At 45.5% G+C, this 26993-nt stretch overlaps 1 protein-coding gene across 1 annotated transcript; it reads left to right on the forward strand.

The window, feature by feature from the left end:
• Positions 1-5465: 5465 nt before the first annotated feature.
• LOC147635254 (ras-related protein RHN1-like) lies at positions 5466-26279 on the forward strand. Its single transcript, XM_086802480.1, has 7 exons — positions 5466-5665; positions 5932-6009; positions 6368-6535; positions 6842-6890; positions 25065-25138; positions 25246-25339; positions 25849-26279. Exons 1-7 carry the CDS (start codon positions 5627-5629, stop codon positions 25944-25946), a joined length of 600 nt encoding a protein of 199 aa, XP_086658606.1. The 5' UTR covers positions 5466-5626; the 3' UTR covers positions 25947-26279.
• Positions 26280-26993: the final 714 nt, after the last annotated feature.

The raw sequence follows: 26993 nt of genomic DNA on the forward strand, positions 1-26993 counted from the left end.
CAAGATTTTCCTTTTGATCCGGGTGGAGAGGATTGGGTAGAAGTTGAAATTAAAAAAAAGACAGCCATGCTTTCTGCCATTTCACAAGAAGTTAAAGCGAGATGCAAAGGTTCCAACACTTTGAGGCTTATGGGAAAGATTGGGGGTAGATCCATTCATATACTTGTTGATTCGGGGAGCACACATAGTTTTTTGAACACTAAATCAATAAATTATTTGAAGCTATGCCCAAAAGAGATGATGAAGGCTCTTAAAGTGGAGGTTGCAAATGGACAGCATGAACTGAGCAAGAGTTGGGTTGCAACAAGGATTTCTTTGTCTTCCGAATATGCCTATGATGCCTGTTTGGGGCCCCCATTAATGTGGTTCTTGGATGTGATTGGTTGCACACTTTGGGCAGATTCTCAATAGATTTGAAGCACATGAAAATGTGGTTTATGCATGAGAGCAAAGAGGTATGCTTGGATGGAATTTGCAACCATGCTTTAACCTTGGTATCCATGAAGCAAATGAAGAGGGAGTTGAAGAGTTTATGCCTTGTTTACATGCTACAACTTACTCGTCAAGACGAGGACAATGGGCTGCAAATACATGATAAAGGGATGGATGCCTTATTGTAAGAGTACAAAGATGTGTTTGAAGCACCCAAATGCTTGCCACCAACTAGAGAAGTTAATCATGCCATAGATCTTGAGAAGGATGCAAAACCAATCAATAACCCTCCTTATAGGCTTTCGAAGGTTGAGCGAGAAGAGGTGGCAAAGCAAGTGGAAGAGCTTTTGGAAATGGGATTCATACAACCAAGCCAATCACCTTTTGCCTCACCGGTTTTGTTGGTGAAGAAGAAGGATGGATCTTATAGAATGTGCATTGATTATAGGGATCTCAACAAGATCACTATAAAGAATCGATATCCCATTCCAAGGATTGATAATTTACTTGTTGATGAATTGAAAGGAGCAAAATACTTCTCCAAGATAGATCTCAAGCCCGGGTATCATCAAATAAGGATAAAAGATGTTGATGAGTTTAAGACAGCATTCCGAACTGAACGAAGTCTATTTCAATTCATGGTTATGCCTTTTGGATTATCAAATGCCCCGGCCACATTTCAAGCTCTCATGAACAAAGTCTTAAAGCCATTCCTCTACAAATCAATTTTGGTCTTCTTTGATGACATACTTGTGTATAGCAAATCAAGGGAAGAGCATTTGATGCATGTGGAGCAAGTGTTGAAGGTATTGAGGGAGCACAAGTTGTTTGCCAAGCAAAGCAAGTACACTTTTATGTCACAACAAGAAGTGGAATATTTGGGTCGCATTGTGAGCAATGATGGTATTAAGATGGATCCTAAGAAGGTGCAATGTGTGAAAGAGTGGCCTACACCATCCAACACTACTCAATTGAGGAGATTTTTGGGATTATCATCCTTCTATCGGAGGTTTATATGCCATTATGCTCACATGGCAGCCCCACTTACTAATAGGCTTAAGAAGGAAGTATTTTTTTAGGATGCCGTGGCCGATAAAAGCTTTCAAGATCTCAAGAAAGCACTCATTTCATCTCCAATATTGGTTTGCCCTGATTTTTCTAAGCCTTTCACTATACGGGTTGATGCAAGTGGGAGAGGAATTGGTGCCGTGCTATATCAAGAACATGGAGTAATTGCTTATGAGAGTAGAAAGCTTACCGAGAAGGAGAGGGAGCTTCATGTGTATGATCAAGAAATGTTGGCCATTTTGCATACCATAAAGAAGTGGCATCACTATTTGTATGGTGGGCATTTCAAAGTAAGGACCGATCATTGAGTACTCCAATTTTTCCTCAACCAACAAAACCTTTCTCCCAAGAAAAAGAGATGGCTTGCTACCTTGAAAAATTATGATTTTGAGATCTCTTATATCGTGGGAAAGGATAATGTTTGTGGTGGCGAATGCACTGTCTAGGATGTGGGCTTGCACTCTACATGCTATTTTGGAGGTGCATTATGATTGGATTCATGAGATACAAGAGGAGTATTTGGTGGATGACATGGCTGGTCCAATGTTTCAAAAATTACAGCAAGGTTATGTGATGAAATATCTACATTTTGAAGTGCGCAATGGATTGCTTTGGTACAAAGGAAAGATCTATTTGGTTCCTCACTCATCCCTCAAGCTGAAAATCCTACAAGAGATACACTCTTCACCAATGGCAGATCATTTGGGAGTGTTCAAGACTTATGATAAGATAAGAAAGAGTTTCTTTTCGAAAGGACTTTGGAAGGATGTGCATAACTATGTGCAAAAGTGTTTACCTTGCCAACAAAACAAAGATCCAAATCAATTGCCGAGTGGATTGTTGCAACCATTGCATATTCTGGAAGGAAAGCGGACCCACATAGCTATGGATTTCATCAACGGGCTGCCCACTACTAAGCAAGGGTGGAATAGCATCTTTGTGGTGGTGGATAGGCTAATAAAGGCGGCTCATTTCATACCCACAAAGGTGCAATATACAACTTCTATGGTGCTTAACAATTTATGGAGCATGTGTTTAGATTACATGGAATGCCAAAGCAAGTGGTGAGTGATAGGAATGCCAAGTTCATGAGCCATTTTTGGAAGAGTGTATTTGATTCCATGGGAACTACACTCACTCCAAGTACAGCCTATCATCCGCAAACGGATGGCCAAACCGAGAGGGTGAACAAGTGTCTTGAAGTCTATTTGAGACACTATTGTTATGACACTCAATCTTTATGGGACAAATGGCTGCACTTAGCTGAATTTTGCCATAACAATACCTATCACATTAGTATTGGCATGTCTCCATTTGAAGCCATGTATGGGTATAAGGTGCATGTACCTTCCATTTCATTCAATGAGGAAAAGGTGAATCCTCAAGCCAAAGAGGAGATTGAGAAGATGTGTGTAATAATGCAAAGGTGCAAGGATAACATGGCTAAGGCATAAAACCAAATGAAGCAATATGCGATAAATCGAGGAAGCATGTGGAGTTCAAGGAAGGGGATTATGTGTTCTTAAGAATCCCTAAGTCAAGGTATGCTTCTTTGAAGGGAGACACTAATACAAAGCTTGCTCATCACTTTTATGGACCATACAAGGTGTTGAGAAGGATTGGTGAAGTAGCCTATCATTTGTTGTTACCTTCTACCATAAGGATCCACAATGTATTTCATGTGTCACATTTGAAGAAGTATGTGGGTCCTCAATTGGAAGTAATTGATGAACTGCCTCCAATGGATGAAGAGGGAATGATTCAATATGTGGTAGAGAAGGTGATTGGAATGAGGGAAAGACACCTTCGTAATAGGTCTATTGTTGAGTACCTTGTGAAGTGGACTTGTGAAGTGGAGAGACTTGCCTAATGAAGAGGCTTCTTGGCAGTCCGAAGGCTTCATGAAAGACCATCCGGAGCTTCTACAAGAAATGAATCAAAGTGGATAAAGTGTATAGCTATTGGTGTTTTTGGACAGCTATTTGCATGGATTTGGTTGATGATATGAAGGATGCCATTACTGTAAATTTACTATATGGATAGCCATGGTCATTAGTATACTTCACTACTCATCAATCAAGTTCAACAAGACTCTGCGGGCTCATGGTGGATATCATAGAGTGCAGTCCATATGTACATCAAATAAGTGGACAGCTCTATGTGGAGTTTTCTTGTGTAAGGCATTTTTGGAATTGCAACAAATGTACTTACACACTCATGTGGGAAGTCTAGAAGGATTCATACACCCCATACATTACTCCATACATGGTTTTGAGGACGAAACCTTTGGGTGGGGATGCTTTGTAATGAAAGGGGCTTGAGTTTGTACATAAGGAGAGGCTCATGGGCATGATTATGGCCGGTCAAGTATGAGGCCCAACATTAATGAGTGTGAAATGGTGGGCAAGTATATAAGTGAATATTGTAACCAAGGTCATAATACACTTTTACTAATAAAATCATACTTCTTGGAGCTCCATGCTTTTATGGCTATGGTGGTACTCCCTTGAGTGCATGTGGTACTCCATTATGAGTGCAATCTTTCTTTCTTTCTTTTCCCCATCATTGCAGTAAAACTATATCACCCTTATGGTATTCTCTGACTTTTTTATCTCATTTGTGTTGCACACTTACAAAACTTATTATCAACATTAGTCTATGACTTTAAACAAGTGCACATTGAGTATCCATCATTCCATGAGGAAGAAGATTTGCATGCCTTACACGATTTCCAGCTATTTCATGTCTCTACGTCGAAAAAAGGGAGTGCTTCTTCCAATCTCAAAATTGTTGACAAACCAGCTCTCCATAAAACAACCCAATATTTTTCTTCTTTCCAAATCATGACTTGAAAAGCAAGTGAGTAGCTTTGAAATCGGTAATGTGAGCTTCATGCTTTTTAATTTATCATAAGGTACCTTAGATCAAACAAACGTTTATGAAAATTATTTGTCCATATGTAGTAGAAGAAATGGCACATTGGGTGTTAGAAGAAAGTGTTTATCGTAGTGCAATAAGAAGTAAGGACACTTTTTAAGCTCCCTCATCTTTTTGATGTACTTTATTAGTAGCATGTAAAAGGTAGACAAAACATCAGATTCTATCATGACCATACAACTTGTAGAGACTTTTTTTTTTGGGTGACAAGATAGATTGCATTAATGAAAGCAATGGTTTCTTTTCCTCGTGTACCAAACCCTTGTAAACCTTAAATGTAAATAACTTTGTAAACACTAATAAAAAACATTAAGTTTCTGTACTAGGTAGAGATTGCATGGTAATGGCTCTCATGGGAAATGTGACATGCGATAATGGCTGGGTACTGAATACATGAGCGGATGCTCATAGCATTCGGGGTATTATCGACCATTTGCATGTGTGCTTATTAATACATGGACATTTACGACCATACCTTGCCATTATCAACTCAACGACCCACTCATGTCATGTGTGCTTTACAGCTTGGGCACTGCTCAAGTTTTATGAGTGTTTACTACTTGGGCTAGGTAGTACCTAGATCACATTCACTTTTACTTTTATGGAAGGCAACATAGAGGCATTTATGAGAATAGTTGATCCACACCAATCTCTCCTCTTTTCAAAGAGGATAATCTCTTATGTCTTCCAGTCAATAATACCTACTACGTGGGGATTATTGACCGTTCAATTGCGAGTTCGTGACCAATATGTGTTTGTGTTCCCATTGTTCATCGCTCATGGCATAGTAAATGATCAACAATACCTAGCATTATTTATTGGATGAAAGCGTGTAAAAAGGCATTAAATCCCTTAGTAGCGTGTCACACGTTTGCTTCTTCTAAACATTTAAGTTCGAGCAAAGTTTTGTAGATCCTTGTCCTTTTTCGGCTTGCAAAATTTGCACGCCATCGGATCAAGCAGGCATCGACGGCTGTAATAGCGTCTGGTGTGGAAGGGGGAAAAAGTGGACGGCTGCAATAGCGCCTAGTGTGGAAGGGGGAAAAAGAGGCTCTCCATGTGCAGCGAAGTTTCACTGCTTCCTTCTGCTGTGCTGCGTATCTTGATTAGCGTGTTCTTCTGCAAATCCTAACCCTAATTGGCCTGGCCCTGCAAACCTTTCTGAACTTTCCGAACCCAAGCTTTGGCTATGGCGACTACGGGCACCACCAACATGCAGGCGAAACTGGTACGCTTTCAGTCAATCCTGTATCACCCTAAAAATTCCGCACAGCCGTGATTTATCTTAACAGGATCCTCTTTTTTTGGGGTGTTTTTAGGGTTTTTGTTGCTGCCTTGACCTGTTGCAATTTGTGGTTTTTCCCTCATTTGTTGCCCTCCTTTTTAAATTCTTATGGGGTTACATACCATGTGATTAACTGCTCACATTTTTTGCCCATTTAGGGTTTGTTTCTGTGCTGTATTTTTTGGATTGATTTTCTGCTTTTTAATCAGGTTCTTTTGGGAGATATGGGAGCTGGGAAATCCAGTCTTGTGCTACGTTTTGTGAAAGGCCAATTTTATGATTATCAGGTTTAAAAAAATGATGCGTTTTTTAAAAGATTCTTCTCAACACTCAGTGGATTAGTAATAATGGTTTTAAAATAAATTCTTTCCTAAGTTTGTGCCCACTTGAATTTCAAAGTGTAAGGCGCGAAGGTAAATCCGTGTAAAATGCAGAGATTATGAAGCTTATATTACTTGAAATTGAAATTGTACACACCCATCCACGCACCCACACGCACCACACACGCACACACATGCACACACACAGAAAGATATATACATATGTACGTAAGGAAGTATATTCATACATACACGCATACATACATACAAGTAACCTGGATTAGATTATTCTTTTCTTCACATGAGACAACATTGGGCATCACAGGAGTCTACAATAGGAGCAGCTTTTTTCTCACAAACATTGGCTGTGAACGACTCCACTGTAAAATTTGAAATATGGGACACAGCCGGACAGGAAAGATACCACAGTTTGGCCCCCATGTACTATCGCGGAGCTGCTGCAGCAATAATCGTTTACGATATCACCAACAATGTAAGTTTTTCAAGAAGCTAGTTACTAGTGCATTACATACAAAGCTGCTGCCTTGTCATATGTCCGGCTTTCCGTGGCCCAAAATGGTTAGCCTGATGTCTGAAGTCCCCCCTAGCCAGGCATACTGTGTAGTGGGCTTAGATCTGTCTGCTTTATTCTATTAAGTTGTGTTTTGCCCCACAGGCCCTCACCCTGTGACTTTTTCTTGGTGGTGTTGTATATAGACGAGTGACGGGTGGTCTTGTCTAAAGATGAGTCCCGAACTACAACTTCGCTGTTAAATATTATTTGAAATTTTTTGCGCAGGATTCCTTCTCTCGTGCAAAAAAGTGGGTACAAGAGCTACAGAGGCAAGGTATTTGCATTAATGCGAAGTTGTGTAAATGATGGAAACCCATTCCTTTTCCTAGGGGCCCATGTAAAGCCCACCTATCGGTCAATTGGGGGGACAGTCGCTACCTCTATGCTGTTTGAGATGATTATGTAGGCATTGTATCCTTGTCTTTTGTAGGTGCACATGAATGTGTAGGCTCTCTCTCTCTCTCTCTCTCTCTACACACACACACACACACACACACACACACACACATATGCATATATACATATACATATATCTATATTTATCTTGTTTCTTTTATAATATGTTGATGCTTACTTCTTTATACAAACAGGTGGAATGTGGATTCATCAAGGACATGCTGCAGAAGGACGAAATGTTTGGAGCCTGTTCATTCAGGTCCTGGGCAGTGTTTACACCTTGCAGGGCAGTCATACAGGCAGTGTGGGTTGGTCAGACGGGTTGTGGGCAGGCTGGGCAGGGCGCCCAAGTGTGGGCACCCTGGAAGTCGGTTGCCACCCCTACCAGCATTCGACCCAGAAAAATACCATCAACAGGGTCTGTGAATAGGCATTTCCACCTCCATTCTGCATCATTCTTGTTGCAAGCCTCAGCCCTTGTTAGCTCAGCCTGTTTTCAGCATGTGAGCCTGGAACAGCTGGAAAACAGCAGCAAGATCATCTTGAACAGTTATAGTGCACTTTTTTTTGCATACAGATGGGCTTAGAAGACTTTAGTTGACTTCCGATAGTTCTTTTAGCGTTTTTTCCTTGAACCATAGCTTTTGACAGGCTTATACAAAGAGCTTTTTCTGACAGAAGTAATGTAACTATTGTGTGCTTGTGAGTTAATTCACGTCTTCTGTTGCATTTTTCTCTCTATCATGTACTTGCCCATAGATTGGTTTTAGATCTTAGGGCTTCCTCTTTTTTCAATGCTGATAGCTTGATTAGGGTCTGCTATTTGGTTTTCTTTTTCACCCTGGCTTCAGCTTTAGCCTTCTGTTAGCCATAATCCATTCTACCAGAGCTATGAAGGAGAAATTTGCCGGTGATCTGCAGCTTCCCTTGCCACGTGATTGCGGACTTCCCTTTTGAAAGTACTTCTTGTCAAAGGCCCCGTCATATGGAAGACACGCAGCAGGGTGAGTGCTTAGAACATTGTTCCTGATATCGTGTTTGTTACTCACGGAGCTGACATTCCACGTAACAAAAGGGACTTTACGTGAAGGATTATTCTCGATCTTGTGAGTGTTGTTCACAGGGTCAACATTCCAGTGGGCATGGGAGGCACCAGTGGGGTCCCTCTCACAATCTCTTCTCCTTCCATATCATCTAGTGACTCTAGTCTCTCTTCTAGTTCCAATGCCGAGCCTATCCGCTCCGCCTTTAGATACGGGTGTTTGACTAGAGTATCAAGATAGGAGTGTTTCTAGATGTTGTAAGTTGTTAAATTCATGGAGGTTCATTGGGAAGATGACGGTGAGAGAGTCACTAATCGGGACAGGAGTAGTTAGCCAGCATCACCATAGCATATGGCTCAAAGATATTCTTGTTAAGGCAGCCTCGATGGGACCAACAGTTTTGGAGGGAGAACCTACCTCAAAGTGCCAGTTAGTCCGTGATTGGGATGAGTGTCATCCATCAAGTCTTTTTGAAGTTCACCCCCACTTGCCTTCTGGCACAGTTTGTGGAAATGTCCCCTACCAGGGGGAGGTAGGTGTCTACCTCCTCATTTTAGGAAGTTGTTGCTCATGCTTCATGTCACCATTTGGTCCATCTCCATTTCTGGAGCCACTTCTATGAGATTGTCACTCCATAGAGCGGCCAGATTTGTGCCATGTTCACATGGGGCCAGGCCAGTGTCCCATGTGAAAGGGCCAATTTTATGGTGTCACATGGACGGGAGCCAGATCAGTGCCACCCGTGTGTGACCAGTGCTGCGTCACATGGATGGGAACCAGTTTCGTGTCACCCATGTGTGATTTGCTTCGTGCTGTATGGACGGGAGCCTGTTGGTGCCACCCGTGTATGGCCAGGATGGTGTCTCACCTATGGGACTCTCACTCCATAGGAAGACTAGGACATATTTATTTATATGTGTCGCGCCAGTTTTGTGCCCGACAAGAACCTCTTGTACAAGTTTCATGAAAGGGAGATTTCATCCATTATTTGTGCACATGCATTTATGCCTGCATGCATAAATTTGTTTTTGCATGACTTGTTTGCGTGTGTCAGTCTGTTATGTCGTGCCAGTACACTGGACGGGGACGCCCCCAGTGTACCGTGGAATGCTGTTTGCTGACTTGGTGGTGTGGCGTGTGAACAGGTGGTAAGTATTGTCATTTTGCCCCTTTTAAAATGTAAAATCCATAAGCTATGGTTAACTTTAATGTTTATAAGCTAATGTGTTCACACACATTTAAAAAAGGGACTGGACATTTTCTTTTGATAATGCCCATAAGTGTTAATTATGTATTAAGGCTTTATAACCTTTAAAAAAAGGTTTTGCATGAAATGATTCCCCACGTATTCTAGGTATGTACATCATGGGGACAGTGGTCGGCATGCAAGTCGAAAGACTTTGCCTATTGAGTTGTCTCGTGGTGTGACATTGCATCATTTGGGGAGGTCACATGCATCGGGGCCACAGATTCATAATGCACATACCACTGTGCCTTTTGAAACATCTTTGGTTGACCATGAAGCCCATGCAGAGAAAGCTGTCCCGTAAGGGGAAGAGAAAAAGAGAAGAACATGTATCACATCCCAAGAAGCTCAAGGAGCTCAAGGCAGGGGATAAGTTCGTGAAATTTGATGCCTTTCATGGAGAGTATGATGTCTCTAAGGTGCTAGCTTTTGTGGCCCAGTTTGATATTGCTTTTAGTGATGAGGACTTCATTGAGAAGTCCAAAATTCGTCATGCAAGCATGTTCTTGAAGGGGATAGCTGCCCATTGGTGGATCACTGAAAAGACCACCAAAGATCCCATTTGCACTTGGAAGGAGTTTAAGGATAGACTTTATGCCCAATTCTTGCCTCCTAATGCGGAGCAAACTCTCACCCAAAAGTGGGATAGACTTGAGCAAAAAGATAATGAAAGTGTGTAGTAGTATGTTAATAAGTTTTGGAAAGTGTTGCTTGAGGTAACTCCCTTTATGCAACTCTCCGAGGATGAAAGAAAGAGGAAGTTTTACTCCGGATTGCAACCAGCTTATCGTTCGGTCATTGAATTACACCCGAAACACACTCTACAACAGCTTATAGCCTCTGCTCTTGCTACGGAGCAATTGGTGCTCAAAATTAAGCAAGATCAAGGGGGTTCTAAGGGCAAAGAGAAGGCTGTCCCAAACCTGCAAAAAGGTGGACAGCCATCTAAAAAGAGCTTCCGGGATATCTAGAAGGGAGGTAAAGCTGAAAATACCTTATCCAAGAATCATGGGCCAAAGAAGAACAAATTTGGCTTGACCCCCGAGCAAAGGGAGCAATATGCAAAGGAGGGGAAATGCTTTTCTTGTGGCAGCAAAGAGCATATGTTTAGACAATGCCCCAAAAAATGGGAAAAATAGGGGAAAAATGTGGGGAGTGAGGAAAAATGATAAAACACCTCATAAGGGCGGGCACACTGACAACAAAGACCCTGGTGTATAAAAATAGACAGGAGATGACTTCTAACACCCCCTTTCAGCTCCTGGCTGTGAAACCAACCACAGGGAGCTGTGGTGCCGCCTGAGCAAATCCTGAGATAGCGACTTCGTGAAGAGGTCCATGGTACTGTCCTCCTTCGAACAGAACTCTAGCAAGATGTCATTAGCAACGATCTGTTCACGAACAAAGTGCCTCTGGATAACCATGGGTTCCTCCAGTGGAAGCCCAAACCTGCAATGCAACCTCTGCATCCTCACCACCTCACAAGCAGCATCACAAACAGCCCGGTACTCTGCCTCTGTCCGCGACAAGGCAAAAGACGACTGCCTCTTACTGCTCCTGGGCCTGAAGTAGATCTCCTCGTGTCCGGATCTCCTCCCCAAACTGAGTCACTCCAACCGTGAAGTCGGACTCCATCAATCAATCCCCCTCCTGTGTACAAGAGTCCATGATCCTTCGTATGCCGCAGAAACCACAGGAAACGCAATCCTGCCTCCCAAAGAGTCATCCGTAATGAGCTCAACTGTCTCATCAGGAAGCTCCCGTCCAATCTGGTGTCCATCAACCAGATCAATGAACCATTCTGCTTCTGAGTCAAAGAGGCATCACACTGCTCACAAGGATCAACACCTGTTACGGTGCACAAACAACTCCTGGAAACCTGCTGAAGACCACGCAAGGCCTTTTGAAACCTGTCAACCACCCCCTCTGAATCCGGAACCACAAAGCCTGGAGAAACCACCTCCTTCTGCAAGTAATCAACTGCCACGTGCCTGGCTTTCCAAAAGGTCCCCGTGAAAAGAACATCCTCATCTACAGGGGAGGTTCTTTGTCCCGAATACTACGAGACATCAGAGCATAAGTTACCTGCTCAGTTTCCTCTGACTGACGAACACAAGAACTACCAACATCAGTACTGGAGAGTTCCTGTCAACTGCTGCCATCTACTGGCAAGCTATCCACCATCTGGTCTCGGAAAGCCTGTACCTGCAGCGTATCCACACTCAAGTGGCCATTATCAGATTGCCAACACTAATCTTGCCAATGGCTTGTTATTTGTATACATGTTTTAGACCTTAGCTTATGCTTCATTACAGTCCTAGGTTTGGAAATGCAATTTTTCATCATCCAAAGTATGAATGGGAGACTAACGTGGACAAAATTGTGGATTTTCAAGTAGGAAGGAAGTAAAAGTTCATAAGCTTGATCTCGAACTCTCCGCATAATGATACGGTCTCCAATATTTGGCTAACGGCTTCTTGTATTTTCCCAAGGAGAGCAAACTTCTCTTGAGTTGCACATAAAGAAAAAACATGTTAACTTTAACCTGAGGACCTGGGGGAGAGAGTGGTGAAAGCTTGTAAACTCCATTCTCCACTCCGCCTTCCCAAACTACCTAGCCTGTTGCTTTGTCCCGGAGAGCAACAAAGTGCTCATCAAACTCCACCTGTACGCCAGTCTTGCAAACCTGGTGCACTGACAACAGATGAAAACCAAGTGACGGAACATACAACACCTGGGAGGAATGCTTCCCCCCTCTGCCATCGGGAACTATCTCCATTCTGCCCTCACTGTGAACTGGGATAGTGGACGTATCCCCAGTAAGAATGTGACCAGAAAGCCTGCAGAGATCCTGTAAACCGGAACGGGAAGGAGTCGTGTGCCTGGAAGCACCAGTGTCGAGAATCCACTCCCGACTATCTGTTGCGGAGAGTCCTCCAATCTCCTCCCTGCCTGAAGAAAAGCAAACATCGGTGTCCACCACCTCCAGGTGTACAAAAGCCGGAGTCTTCATGATTGCTGCTGAGGAATCTTCATCCTTCTCGGTCTTCCGCTTGGGACACTGTCTCCAGTAGTGGCCTTTCTCGCCACAATCATTACAGGTCCTCTCTTGTCATGTGCACAGTGGGTATCTACCGTGTGCTATACGCATGCAAGACTAGTTTCGAGGCTTGGGGAAGCTTGGAACTAGGCAGGCTGATTGACGAGCTGAGTTAGGGAAATACTAACAGGCGGGCACCCAAGTATGGACGGGCGGGCACCCAAGTGTGGACGCCCGATGACCGGCCAAGAGCCTATGAAAGGTTGGCCAAGGTTAGTTATTGCAATATAGAGAGTCTCGCGAGTTTGTGAGAGCTCTATGGTCTTGGAGCCTGGATCTAGTGCAGACGTGCACCTGCTTTATGCAGCCGAGGCCGACAGCAATCTCGAGGCCCGCGAGGCAGCTTCGTGGCGGTATGGGACGTCACGAGGAGGAGATTGGTCGGTACGTCATCCTAGTTAGCTCAGTTCGTGGCTCGGTGGGGACAGCCAAGACTGTGGGCTTGCCCACGGCTGTCATGGTTGGGAGGTGAGTCAGGCCTGCACTCCCTTGCTTGTTTGTTTGTTCGTTTGTTTGCAGGTTTCGAGTTCGAACCAAGATCGATCACGAGGGGATCCGTGGGGATTTGACATCTCTGCCTTTAGTTTCTCACGGTCAGTAACGGACTTCTTCTCAGAAGACTTCTCCGACGAAGCCTTCCCTTTGCCCGTGTCACGGCCTTTTGACCGTTGGCCAGTTAAGGCCTCCGAGAGGAGGGTTCGTGAATCGTTCCGCCTGGTCCAGGACCATGGGCACAAGCTCCTCCCACGTGATGGTGCTGAGCCTGCCACTGGTAATCAAAGACGAGTAAAATGCTGAGTACTGAGAGGGCAAGTGCGACAGCAACGTTATGGCCATGTCCTTTGACGATATCTCCTTCCCAGCCTGAAGAACTTCCTGCTGAAGAGCCTGCAGCTTGTTAATATGCTCTCGCATCGTTGACGACTTTGCAGGGCTCATAACCCGCATCTGTACTTCCAAGGAAATTCTCTTCATGGGCGATACCCTGTTGTAAAGAGAGGCCAAATGCTGCCATATACCTCTGGCCAGCGTCATATGCTTCACATGATTGATTACTTGCGGTGTGCAGTTGAGAAAGATAAACGAACGGACCCTGGCGTTGACACGATCCCACATCTGTGTCTGAGCCTCCCGGTCCTTTCGGATCGACGGTAACTCCCCTTCCTCTACTTCCGGCCGTGGAACCCCAACAACGACGAAATCAGCGAGGTCGTAAGACTCTAGAACAGATTCCATCATAACCTTTCATATGCACCGGGAACGGGGGGAGTGTCGGGATCTTCACATGCCTCTCGGCCATCTCAAACAGATCTGCCATTGCGGGGATGTACTCTGAAAAGGGTGGGTGGGTGGGAACAAAGAAGAACCAACACCTGCAAGTGGCTGTCCAGCAAATCAGCCCGCCGTCCTCTTGCTTCTCCTCTTCCCGAACAGTCCCGCACGGTCCACCAATCAGCCACACAAGAGTCCCCCCTCTTGCTCACACAAATCCAAAGAACTATCTAAAGCCTAGGCTTTGGTACCATGTCAGAATACGCAGCGGAGATGATGACCAGATCTGGGAACACGAGCAAAACTCAGTGCAGAAAAATACAGCACAAGAGAGGGAGAGATAGAGGCGTGTAACTCTGCTCTATATACACAAGAAGATCCCGGAGTATGATACAAAAAATGGTGGGGAGCATGGGGCCTATTTATATGCCCCATGCATGCAGTCGGCCAGCTGTAAAAGCTCTCCACGACTGCATACAGCAGTCGGCCAGCAGTACATGGCCTCCACGACTGTAGGAGCAAGTCGGCCAGCCATCAGCACCTCCACGATTGCTGAATATGCAGTCGGCCAGCCACAAGGTGCTTCTGCCAACCATTTGGCATCCATCCACACCATGGAAAAATGGGAAAAATAGGGGAAAAATGCCGGGAGTGGGGAAAAATGATAAAACACCTCATAAGGGCGGGCACACCCACAACAAAGACCCTGGTGTATAAAAATAGACAGGAGATGACTTCTAACAGCCACTTCTATGGGACTGTCACTCCATAGAGCGGCCAGATTTGTGCCATGTTCACATGGGGCCAGGCCAGTGTCCCATGTGAAAGGGCCAGTTTTATGGTGTCACATGGACGGGAGCCAGATCAGTGTCACCCGTGTGCGACCAGTGTTGCGTCACATGGACGGGAACCAGTTTCGTGTTACCGTGTGTGATTTGCTTCGTGCTGTATGGACGGGAGCCTGTTGGTGCCACCCGTGTATGGCCAGGATGGTGTCTTACCTATGGGATTGTCACTCCATAGGAAGACCAAGACATATTTATTTATATTTGTCACGCCAGTTTTGTGCCCGACAGGAACCTCTTGTACAAGTTTCATGAAAGGGAGATTTCGTCCATTATTTGTGCACATGCATTTATGCCTGCATGCATAAATTTGTTTTTGTATGACTTGTTTGCGTGTGTCTGCCTGTTATGTCGTGCCAGTATACTGGACGGGGACGCCCCCAGTGTACCATGGAATGCTGTTTGCTGACTTGGTGGTGTGGCGTGTGAACAAGTGGTAAGTATTGTCATTTTGCCCCTTTAAAAATGTAAAATCCATAAGCTATGGTTAACTTTAATGTTTATAAGCTAATGTGTTCACACATTTAAAAAGGGGCTGGACATTTTCTTTTGATGGTGCCCATAAGTGTTAATTATGTATTAAGGCTTTATAACCTTTTAAAAAAGGTTTTGCATGAAACTTTAGTATGATTCCCCACGTGGGTGGTGGCTGGCTTCTTTCTCCCCATCGCCTGCTGGACCTTCTCTCCATCGCCTACTGTATGGCTGCTAAAAAAATCTGTACCCGCTTGCTCAGTACCTGCTGTTGCACTTTGTACCCGTGTGCTGTACCTGCTGAACTCGCCTGCAGCTGCTGCCCATGTGCTGAATCTGCTGCTGTACCTGCTGCAAGTACTGTACCTGCCTTGTACCTGGCTGATTGTACCCTGCTGCAAGTATTGTACCTGCCCTGTACCTGGCTGATTGTACCCTGCTGCAAGTACAGAACCTGAATACCACCCGGCTAGCTGTACCTGCACATGTGTGAAGCACCTGTTGTACCTGCTGCAAGTACAGAACCTGAATACCACCTGGCTGGTTGTACCTGCACACGTGTGAAGCACTTGATGTACTTGTTGTGCCTGCTGAAAGTACAGTACTTGCATAGTACTTGGTTGGTTGTACCTCCACACGTGTTAAGCACCTGATATCCTGATTGTACCCGCGACAAATTGTACTTGTTGTACCTGGATTATACTCATCGTACCAGGTGTCCTCATGTTTTCTCATTTGTGTAGTTCTGAAATTTGTTAATTAAAATTCACAGAATTCTTTAAGTTGTGTAGTGCAAGAGCAAAGCATGTATATGCTGACCATGCTCAGGAATGTTCTTCCTGGTGTGGTCAGTATATCTCCCTGTGTGGTGTTGTTAACCGCACTCTCAGAGCTTCTGATTGCGAGTGAAGGTTTGACTCACCAGAGAATTTGGGAGCAAAGCTCATTGGCGAGAACCAGGCCACGTTCCCTCCGCGGTGTACCCTTGGCTTGCGTTAGTACGGGCGTACCTGTTGGTGCACGGTCCCGGAAGACCAGTGAAAGGCAGGTGTCCACCCAAACAAGGTGGGAATGAGCCTGTGATTTAGGGCTACTCCGACCAACATCTCTTCATCGACTTCAACCAGTTTTATTTGGTTGTTTTCACTCCCTTGTGGAGAAATTTGGCTTGTCAGGCTCGTGACACTTGTACAAATATAAATACTCCAAGAAATACAAAAAGTATTGAGGGGGGGGCTGGCCCTTTTCGGTCCCAGTGCTGGTGTCATTTGTATTTTCAGTATTTCCAGTATTTGTGTTGTTGATGTTGTTTCCATTGTTTAATAACAGTTAAATTAAGTGTTCTAAATATGCGTATATTGTCTTCCGATTTGTAGGTCTCCTGTAGGGAGTGGTCACACTTCACAAGCCCGTCAAGACAAGGAAGCAAGTAGGTTTCTGGGTGGCTGAAGCTGTTGTTAGAAGTCATCTCCTGTCTTTACACCAGGGCCTCTGTTGTGGGTGTGCCCGCCCTGTATAGGTGTTTTATCATTTTTCCTCACTCCCTGTATTTTTTTCCCATTTTTCCTTGGTGTGGGTGGATGCCACATGCTGGCAGGAGCCTCTGATGCTGGTCGACTGCACTCATGAGTTCTTGAAGACTGGCCGACTTGATCAGAGGAGGTCGTGGTGTTTTTCTGCTGGCTGACTGGCTTTGCCCAGTCGTGGAGGGCTGGTAGCACTTCATGCGCTGGCTGACTGCATCCATGGGGCCATATAAATAGGCCCCATGATCCCTACTTTGTACTCATTCAGTTTTTCTCGGGATCTTGTGTATAGAGAAGAGTTTACACGCGTCTCTCTCTGTCTTTCTTGTGCTGTCTATTTTCTGCACTCTACTTGCTCTTGTGGTCTCAAGTTTGGTTATCATTTCCGCTGCGCATTTTGACATGGTATCAAAGCCCTAGGCTCTTGATAGATCTTGGGAGTTTTTTGAGCAAGAGGGGGATAGTTAAGTTGCTGATTGGTGGACTGTTTTGGACTGTTCGGGAAGAGAAGTTGCAAGAGGAAGGTGGGCTAAGGTGCTGGACAGCCACTTGCAGGTTTAGTTTTTTTTTCCCACCCACCCACCCTTTTCAGTTACATCCCCGCGATGGCAGATTTGTTAGAGATGGCTGAGAAGCACGTGAAGATCCCGACTCTCCCCACGTTCCCAGTGGACCGCCAGTTGGACGAGAACAATTACGGCATCTGGAAGGTTATGATGGAGTCTGTGCTGGAGTCATATGACCTTGGTGATTTCATCGTCATCGGGGTTCCACGGCCAGAAGCAGAGGAAGGGGAGTTACTGTCGATGAAGAAGGACCGAGATACACAGGCAAAGGCACAGGCAGAGACGTGGGATCGTGTCAACGCCAGGGTCCGTTCGTTTATCTTTCTCAACTGCACACCGCAGGTAATCAATCATGTAAAGCATATGACGTTGGCCAGAGATATATGGCAGCATTTGGCCTCTCTTTACAACAGGGTATCGCCCATGAAGAGGATTTCCTTGGAAGTACAGATGCGGGTTATGAGCCCTGCAAAGTCGTTGACGATGCGGGAGCATATTAAGCTGAAGGCTCTTCAGCAGGATGGCCATAACGTTGTTGTCGCACTTGCCCTCTCAGTACTCAGCATTTTACTCGTCTTTGATTACCAGTGGGGCAGGCTCAGCACCATCACGTGGGAGGAGCTTGTGCCCATGGTCTTGGACCAGGAGAAACGATTCACGAACCCTCCTCAGGGTGGAGGTTCGGAGGCCTTAACTAGCCAACGGCCGAAAGGCCGTAACACGGGCAAAGGAAAGGCTTCCTCGGAGAAGTCTTCTTAGAAGAAGTCCGACAGTGACTGCGAGAAACTAAAGGCAGAGCAGACCTGTAATGATTGTGGCGAGAAAGGCCACTATTGGAGGGAGTGTCCCAAGCGGAAGACCGAGAAGGGTGAAGATTCCTCAGCAGCAATCATGAAAACTCCGGCTTTTATGCACCTGGAGGTGATGGACACCGATGTTTCTTCTTCAGGCAGGGAGGAGATTGGAGGATTCTCCGCAACGGATACTCGGGAGTGGATTGTAGACAGTGGTCCTTCCAGGCACATGACCCCTTCCCGTTCAGATTTACAGGATCTGTGCAGGTATTCTGGTCACATTCTTACTGGGGATACATCCACTATCCCAGTTCACAATGAGGGCAGGTTGGAGATAGTTCCCGATGGCAGAGGGGGGAAGCATTCCTCCCAGGTGTTGTATGTTCCGTCACTTGGTTTTCATCTGTTGTCAGTGCATCAGGTTTGCAAGACTGGCGTACGGGTGGAGTTTGATGAGCATTTTGTTGCTCTCCGGGACAAAGCAATAGGCCAGGTGGTTTGGGAAGGCGGATTGGAGAATAGAGTTTACAAGCTTTCAGCACTCTCTCTCCCAGGTCCTCAGGTTTGTGATGAGTGGCAGTCTGGTAATGGCCACTTAAGTGTGGATACGTTGTAGGTGCAGGCTTTCCAGGACTAGATGGTGGATAGCTTGCCAGTAGATGGCAGCAGTTGGCAAGAACTCTCTAGTACTGATGTTGGTAGTTCTTGTGTTCGTCAGTCAAAGGAAACTGAACAGGTAACTTATGCTCTGATGTCTCGTAGTATTCGGGACAAAGAACCTCCTGTAGATGAGGATGTTCTTTTCACGGGGACCTTTTGGAAAGCCAGGCAGGTGGCAGTTGATTACTTGCAGAAGGAGGTGGTTTCTGTAGGCTTTGTGGTTCCGGATTCAGAGGGGGTGGTTGACAGGTTTCAGAAGGCCTTGCATGGTCTTCAACAGGTTTCCAAGACTTGTTTTTTCACCGTAACAAGTGTTGATCCTTGTGAGCAGTGTGATGCCTCTATGACTCAGAAGCAGAATGGTTCATTGATCTTGTTGATAGACACCAGATTGGACGTGAGCTTCCTGATGAGGCTGTTGAGCTCATGGTTGCAGATGACTCTTTGGGAGGCAGGATTGCATATCCTGTGGTTTTTGTGGCATGCGAAGGATCATGGACTCTTGTACACAGGAGGGGGATTGATTGATGGAGTCCGACTCCACGGTGGGAGTGACTCAGTTTGGGGAGGAGATCCGGATACGAGGAGATCTACTTCAGGCCCAGGAGCAGTTTTATGGAGCAGTAAGAGGCACTCATCTTTTGCCTTGTCGACGACAGAGGCAAAGTACCGGGCTGCTTGTGAGGTGGTGAGGTTGCAGAGGCTGCATTGCAGGATTGGGAGGAACCCATGGTCATCTAGAGGCACTTTGTTCGTGAACAGATGGTTGCTAATGACATCTTGGTGTGGGTGGATGCCACATACTGGCAGGAGCCTCTGATGCTGGCCGATTGCACTCATGAGTTCCTGAAGACTGGCCGACTTGATTAGAGGAGGTCGTGGTGTTTTTCTGCTGGCCTACTGGCTTTGCCCAGTCGTGGAGGGCTGGTGGCACTTCATGCGCTGGCCGACTGCATCCATGGGGCCATATAAATAGGCCCCATGATCCCCACTTTGTACTTATTCAGTTTTTCTCGGGATCTTGTGTATAGAGAAGAGTTTACACGCCTATCTCTCTGTCTTTCTTGTGCTGTCTATTTTCTGCACTCTACTTGCTCTCGTGGTCTCAAGTTTGGTTATCATTTTTGCTGCGTATTTTGACAGTTGTCCCCTTGAATGTGCTAGTTTGTGCAATCAATCCCAATAGTCTATTTGAGGTCGAACGGTACTAGAGGGACGAGAGGCTACTTAGCAAGGAAGCCACCAATGTTGGGTAGGAGGGCAACTAGCGCGTGCGTACTTAGCAAGGAAGCCACCAATGTTGGGTAGGAGGGCAACTAGCGCGCTCGCGCACACACACACACACAAGCTCAAGCACAGAGAAACGTGAGTGCTGGAAAAGATGTACTCAATAATAATGAAATGAAAGTACAAATGAGTACTAAAAAGCCTAGGGCTAAGTGCCGAGTTGTGTCCAGCCACAGGGAAAAAGTGCCCATGAGTAAGTTGAGTTCACACCTGAATTCGCCGGGAGTGGTCGGGAGTGGCCGGGTGGACATGACCAACAAACCCCCCTCAAGTGAACGGTATGAACGAGTAGCAGGGTGATAAAGCTGTGAGTGCTGTCCTGCACTATACTCCACAGTTATTACTACGTTACAAAAAGATGTATGACTTTACAACTTCATGAGGCCTTTGGCCTGCCCAAAAGATGGCGGATGCACTTCTATTGACTAATGACGGCCTAATCCCAAAGGAGGGAAGTGATATGTGCACATGATGTTTAATGCTTAATAGGCCTTGAGAGAGCTGGTCAGCCAAATGAAAGGCTGTTGGCCTGTTTATATGTTCATGATTGAGGGAAAATCAGCATTAAATGTTGTCGCTTTTCACATGTGTGGCCCTTGATGTGTTCATGCTGCCAAATGTGCCTATGCTGCTATCCATTAGGTTGAATGCTCGTAAGACCATGTAAGAGTCTTGCTAATGTTCTAGACTATTCTAAGATGTTGTTCTAAACCAAGGAATATGTTGAGATTATGCCATGGCATGGGTGTGCACGTGACATTCCCTCCTGCTAAACTTGATGACGGGGTGGATTAAGCATTGGGTGAATTGCATGTTGCTGATTGCTAATTTTGCCGACTTTTATTTTTGACAGGTGGTGAGTATTTATTTATTGCATACTAACATTTGGATGTGTAGGATATCAATAGTGAAGATCCATACACCCAGTTAAAGACTTTCTACCACTCGTCAATCATGCTCTGGGACTTGGACAAATTCCTATTGTTGGGAAATTTTATCAAATTACCATTTTCATGCGATTGTATTAAATTATCCAATTTTTGTAAAATCTTGGAACCTTTGGCAAAATATAGTATTTTGCTCGAGGCCAAGGTCCAGTGGTTCACCCTAATCTTAGGCTAGAGATTTTAGCAATTTTTACTTATTGAAAATTTTAAAAGATTCTTGTGGGTGGCTAAATTTCTAAGTTAAAACTTTAAGTGTTTTTATTCTCTAGAAATCTTTTTAAAAGAAAAAGTAAAGTTTCTTTTTAGGGAAAAGAAGTATAAAAAGGAGGTCTCGTTAGGCATTCGAGGCATCGCGATCGCCGCGCGACAGTTTTATATCTTGTAGGGTGCTCACGACAACCTCGAAATCCGTGCCAGTGATTCGTGCTATTTTCCAATAAGTGTCTTGGGGTTTTACCCCTCTTTTGAAGTTTTTCGTGCAGTCAGATGTTGCATCCGGACTATGGATCTGGAGATGGCTATCTAGGGGTGGATAATTGATATATCCTATTATATCCTGTTGTAGCTTGTTGGGGTGTGTGGATATATGTTAGCAGTCATCTCCTGTCTGTATATCTACACTAGGGCCTATGTTGTGGGTGTGCCCGCCTGATTTAGGTGTTTTCTCATTTTACCCCCCTCTCCATATTTTTTCTTGTTTTTTTCTGGTGTGGGAGGCTGTCTTGTGGGCTCTTGGATGACCTAGTTGTGATGGCCCGACTCACTTTGAGTGCTGGTCGATTGCAAGTTGCTGGCCGACTAGAGATATTGCAGGTCGGGTACCATCAGAGTGCTGTCAACTGTTTTTTGGGTTGGCTGACTGGATCATAGGGGCCATATAAAATGGCCCCTAGCCCCCACACACCTTGTATTCAGTATTTCAGGATTTCTTGTATATATAGCAGAGTTACACGCCTCCACCCACTCACCCTTTTCAGTTACACCTCCGCAATGGCAGATTTACTTGAGATGGATGAGAAGCATGTGAAGATCCCGACACTCCCCACGTTCCCAGTGGACCGTCAGTTGGACAGGAACAACTACGGCATATGGAAGGCAATGATGGAATCTGTTTTGGAGTCTTACGACCTTGCTGATTTCATTGTTGTTGGGGTTCCACGGCCGGAGTTAGAGGAAGGGGAGTTACCCTCGATTCGGAAGGAACGTGAGGCACAGGCACAGTTATGGGATCGTGTGAATGCCAGGGTCCGTTCTTTCATTTTCCTCAACTGCACACCGCAGGTAATCAAACATGTCAAGCATATGACACTGGCTAGAGGTATATGGCAGCATTTGGCTTCTCTCTATAACAAGGTATCGCCCATGAAGAGGATCTCCTTGGAAGTACAGATGCGGGTGATGAGTCCTGCAAAGTCGTCGACGATGCGGGAGTATAAGCTGCAAGCTCTTTAGCAGGAAGTTCTCCAGGCTGGGAAAGAGATATCATCAGAGGATATGGCCATCACGTTGCTGTCACATTTCTCCTCTCAGTACTCAGCATTTTACTCTTCTTTGATTAACAGTGGCAGGCTCAGCATCATCACATGGGAGGAGCTTGTGCCCATGGTCTTGGACCAGGAGGAAAGATTCGCGAACCCTCCACAAGGTGGAGGTTCGGAGGCCTTAACTGGCCAACGGTTGAAAGGTCGGAATAACAACAACAAGGGCAAACGGAAAGGCTTCATCGGAGAAGTCTTCTGAGAAGAAGCCTGACGCAGATCGAGAGAAATTGAAGGCTGAGAGGACCTGCAATGATAGTGGCGAGAAAGGCCACTATTGGAGGAAGTGTCTTAAGCGGACTGGGAAGAGTGCTGATTCTTCAGCTTTAGCTGCAAAGACTCCAGCCTTTGTGCACTCAGAGATGATGGACTCGGATGCTTCATCTTCTTCGAGCGAGGAGGCAGTTGGCTTCATAGCAAAGGATACTCGGGAGTGGATTCTCGACAGTGGTGCTTCCGGTCACACGACTCCTTCCCGTGACTTCTTTTTGGGTCTGAAATAGCAGTCAGGTCGCATTTTCATTGGCGACAATTCCACAATTCCGATACACAGGGAGGGCCGGATGGAGATCATTCCCGACAGCAAGGGAGGTAAGCATTCCTCTCGTGTTCTTTACGTTCCAGCACTTGGTTTTTATCTATTGTCAGTGCATGAGGTATGCAAGACTGGCTTCCGGGTGGAGTTTGAGGAGCATTTAGTTGCTCTATGGGACCGCGAGATTGGCCAGGTTGTTTGGGAAGGCGGCGTGGAGAATGGTATCTACAAACTCTCCGCACTCTCCTTTCTGACAGGTTCTTAGGTTGGTGACTTGTGGCACTTCCAGTTTGGCCACTTAAATGTGGATGCGCTACGGCGAGCTTTCCAGGACCAAATGGTGGTTGGCTTGCCAGATGTTGGCGGTAGGCAAGGACGCTGCAGTTCTTGCATACGTGGTAAGCAACACAGGGAATCCTTTCCGAAGCAGGCTTCCAGCGGGCTTCGAAACCCTTGGAGTTGGTACACACTGACTTGTGTGGACCTATGCAGACACCATCCTTGGGAGGTTCTCTATACTTCATGTTGCTTGTTGATGATTGTTCCAGATTCACATGGGTCTATTTCCTTTCTCAGGAGGACCAAGCTTTTGCTCGGTTCAAGGAGTGGCGTGTGATGGTGGAGAAAGAGTCTCGATTGCAGGTAAAGACTCTCCAGGTTGACAAAGGAGGTGAATTCTTTTCAAATGCCTTTGTGAGATTTTGTGCAGATCATGGCATCGAGAGGGAACTGGCTAATATAGGTTCGCCATCAGAGAATGGAGTAGTAGAACGCAAGAACATGACTGTGGTGGAGATGGCGAGGACGATGTTGGAGCATCGTGATCTTCCTTGTCCTCTTTGGGAAGAGGCTGTGGCTACGGCTGTCCATATCCTCAACTGGTCTCCGACGACTTCAGTACCTACCATGACTCCCTTTGAGGCATAAGAGGAGAAGCAAGAGGAAGGCGGGCTGATTTGCTGGACAGCCACTTGCAGGTTTAAGTTCTTCATTTTTCCCACCCACCCACCCTTTTCAGTTACAGCCCCGCAATGGCAGATTTACTTGAGATGGCTGAGAAGCATGTGAAGATCCCGGCACTCCCCACATTCCCAGTGGATCGTCAGTTGGACGGGAACAACTACGGCATATGGAAGGTAATGATGGAATTTGTTTTGGAGTCTTACGATCTTGCTGATTTCATTGTTGCCGGGTTTCCACGGCCAGAGTTAGAGGAAGGGGAGTCACCCTCGATTCGGAAGAAACGTGAGGCACAGGCACAGTTATGGGATCGTGTCAATGCCAGGGTCCGTTCTTTCATTTTCCTCAACTGCACACCGCAGGTAATCAATCATATCAAGCATATGACGCTGGCTAGAGGTATATGGCAGCATTTGGCTTCTCTCTATAACAAGGTATCGCCCATGAAGAGGATCTCCTTGGAAGTACAGATGCGGGTGATGAATCCTGCAAAGTCGTCGACAATGCGGGAGCACATCAACAATAAGGGAGGGAAGTTGATGAATTCTCACAAGATCTCTTTCAAGAATCTCCACGAGTACTTTTATGTGCCTCCCCTATAGGATAGAAGCTCCTTATATACTCGATGGGGGACCGTGCTTTTGCCACACTTTGCTTTTGCTTTATCTTCTTGCTTTAGCTTTTCTTTCAAATATTATTTAAATAATAGCCAAAGTTCTTAATTGTGCAAAGCGGCTTTTAGCTTTTTGATCCACTTCATGTCCTCTTTCCAATGGTGCCCTCGGCTTTTGGTCAACGAAGTTTGACTTTTGCTTTTTCTTGCTTTACGGGTGCTTTTTCCAATGCCAGCATTAGGAACGTTGTTTCCATGTGTCCATCATCCTGTCCATGTGTCTGGGCATGAGTTCTATCTTGTGAAAAGAGCATGGAGGACCAAATAGTTATAGGCAATGCAATACTCTTTGCCCTTTGACTATCAAGGGAACTTTTTGAAATGCCTTCCCCCGCAACTAGCACAGTTGTAGCCCTGTCCTCCCCCCCTCCCCTTCTGCTGCTGCTTGCAGCTTGTCAGTTGATAGTTCCTTACCATGGGGCCTTTGTGCATCCAGTTAGTATTTTCTCTTTTAAGTCTCAAGCTTACTACCTAGGTTCATTTCGGATCTCACAAATTGATTAAAAGCAAAGTAAAGCATTGAAATGGTCTGACATGGTGCGATATGCTACCCAAGCCTTAGCCTGTTTTGCATGCCAAATTGCAGGAAATGCGAACCTTGTGATGGCTCTTGCAGGGAACAAGGCTGACTTAGCCTCAAAGAGGAAAGTTGAGACAGAGGTGCCTGCCTTGCATTATCTCATTCTTCTTTCTTGATTGCAGGCATGTAATTTGTGCTCAGGGTTCTGTTAATGCTCTTTGCTTGACTTAGCATTTCTTAATTTTAGGAAGCTCAAAAGTATGCCGATGAGAATGGGTTGTTCTTCATGGAGACTTCAGCCAAGAGTGCACAGAATGTAAATGAGCTGTTCTATGAAATCGGTAAGAAAATTTTACCTGTTATCGTAATCCCTCCAGTGTTTAGGGCTTTACACATTTGTGGATACTCGAGATAAAAAGATATTCTTCCTCACCCATTGCTCATAGATGGGGAACCTCTGCCGATAAAACCCTGCCCTGTCCGAGGGTGGGGCGGGAGAGGCTGTGTTCAGTTCCTCGATATAAAATCAGGATTCAGTTGTCTGTTCTAAAAAATATGTAGAAGTTTGTGCGAAGCTGTGTATGATGCAATTTCAAGTTGGCCTGTGCTTTCTGTCTGTCGAAAGGTCCTCTGTGTTGGTTTTAAAAAAGAGTGTATTTACTCTCCTTTTTATGCATAATATGCGTGGATGCATGCATGTGTCCATAAGTATGTGGTATGGTGATTAAGCAAGTATACTGGTACGAAGGACACATGTGTGTATTTGTATGGTGATTAAGCAAGTATACTGGTACAAAGCAGACTCATCAAGTGTTGTGAAAGGCGTTAACTTTTCTGTCTGATATCACAGCAAGAAAGCTGCCAAAAGCGCAACCTGTGCCACCTCCTGGTGGAATGTTGCTGAGCGAAAGGCCAATCGACAGAACAAAGAGTTCTTGCTGCTCATAGAGCATGGATATTGTTGTGAAATGATGCTGGCAGGCTTTAGCTTCTTCCCTGTGTAATTATATATTTTTTGTGCAGACATCATGTGGAAATGAAAATAGTATTTTCTCCTCTACACCTGGATATTATTACCACAATGACATACTTATGGTAAGTGCCCTCTCAAGAGGGAAGGAGATGGTTTACGTGGCATTAAACTGCAGCTTTGCCTCCTTCAAAAGAATTGCCTGGTACTGTTTAAGAACTGCAGGTGAAATTTGTGTCGTAGCAGATTTCTGTTAAACTGTAAAAAAGATTATTTTTTAAAGTAATTGCTTTCTGGAGTCTTGTTAAATATCAATTGTAACAAATCAATGGTTGGTTTTCCTTTATGGAATTGGAGTTGCACCCGTGACCTCAAGGCTACCTAGGTGCTGTGCTCTGCATAGTTGACACCTCGAATATAATTATTATATGTTCTTTGAATATTTAGCAATGGTAAGAGCTTGGCTAATGTACACTGGCTCTCTCTTTTTTTTTTATCTATATGAAAAGTGGTTTGATATAAAGTTTGCGCACTGCAGCGATCTGGAGCTCCCGACTGTGAAGGAGTGTCCGCCTGCCCCCCCCCCCCCCCCCCCGCCCCCCCAAAAAAAAAAAGAAGAAGAAGAAGAAAAAGAAATGCCTCCGCATGGTACCCTCCCATCCTCCCCTCGCTTTCCTTTCTATTCGCTGCGCCTCCTCTCGTCACCCTTCCCACGTGGGGCTACCTGCACCCCCAGTTCTGCCTCCTCTCTTTGGCTGCTGCCCCTTCGTCTTCCTTGTTTCACCGCCCTTCTCTCCTCCTCATCTCTGTAATCCCCTGGTCCTTTGTTCCTCAGCCTCGCCGGGGTCTGTAGCACTCCTCCCCTGTGAGGTCCGCCCTCTTCAGCCTACCTGCAGCTGTTTATCTCGTCCGCCTCCGTCATTCCGTAGCCTTTGTCCACACCTCCCTGCCTTTGCTACCCTTTTGCTTTGTTTGAAGGTTGCACAACTGCTGTTAGTGTTGGGCTTGGGGGCAGACCTGCACAC

Source organism: Cibotium barometz, chromosome 9 (assembly GCF_041138505.1).
Source record: "Cibotium barometz isolate CiBa-2024 chromosome 9, ASM4113850v1, whole genome shotgun sequence".
NCBI lineage: Eukaryota > Viridiplantae > Streptophyta > Polypodiopsida > Cyatheales > Cibotiaceae > Cibotium > Cibotium barometz.

Excerpts from the sequence above, each read along its gene's own strand:
- LOC147635254 (XM_086802480.1), top strand. The coding sequence starts at position 5,627 with ATGGCGACTACGGGCACCACCAACATGCAGGCGAAACTG. Across the intron at positions 6,010-6,367 it reads GCCAATTTTATGATTATCAG|GAGTCTACAATAGGAGCAGC; the intron begins GTTTAAAAAAAT and ends TGGGCATCACAG. Across the intron at positions 25,139-25,245 it reads AGAGGAAAGTTGAGACAGAG|GAAGCTCAAAAGTATGCCGA; the intron begins GTGCCTGCCTTG and ends TCTTAATTTTAG.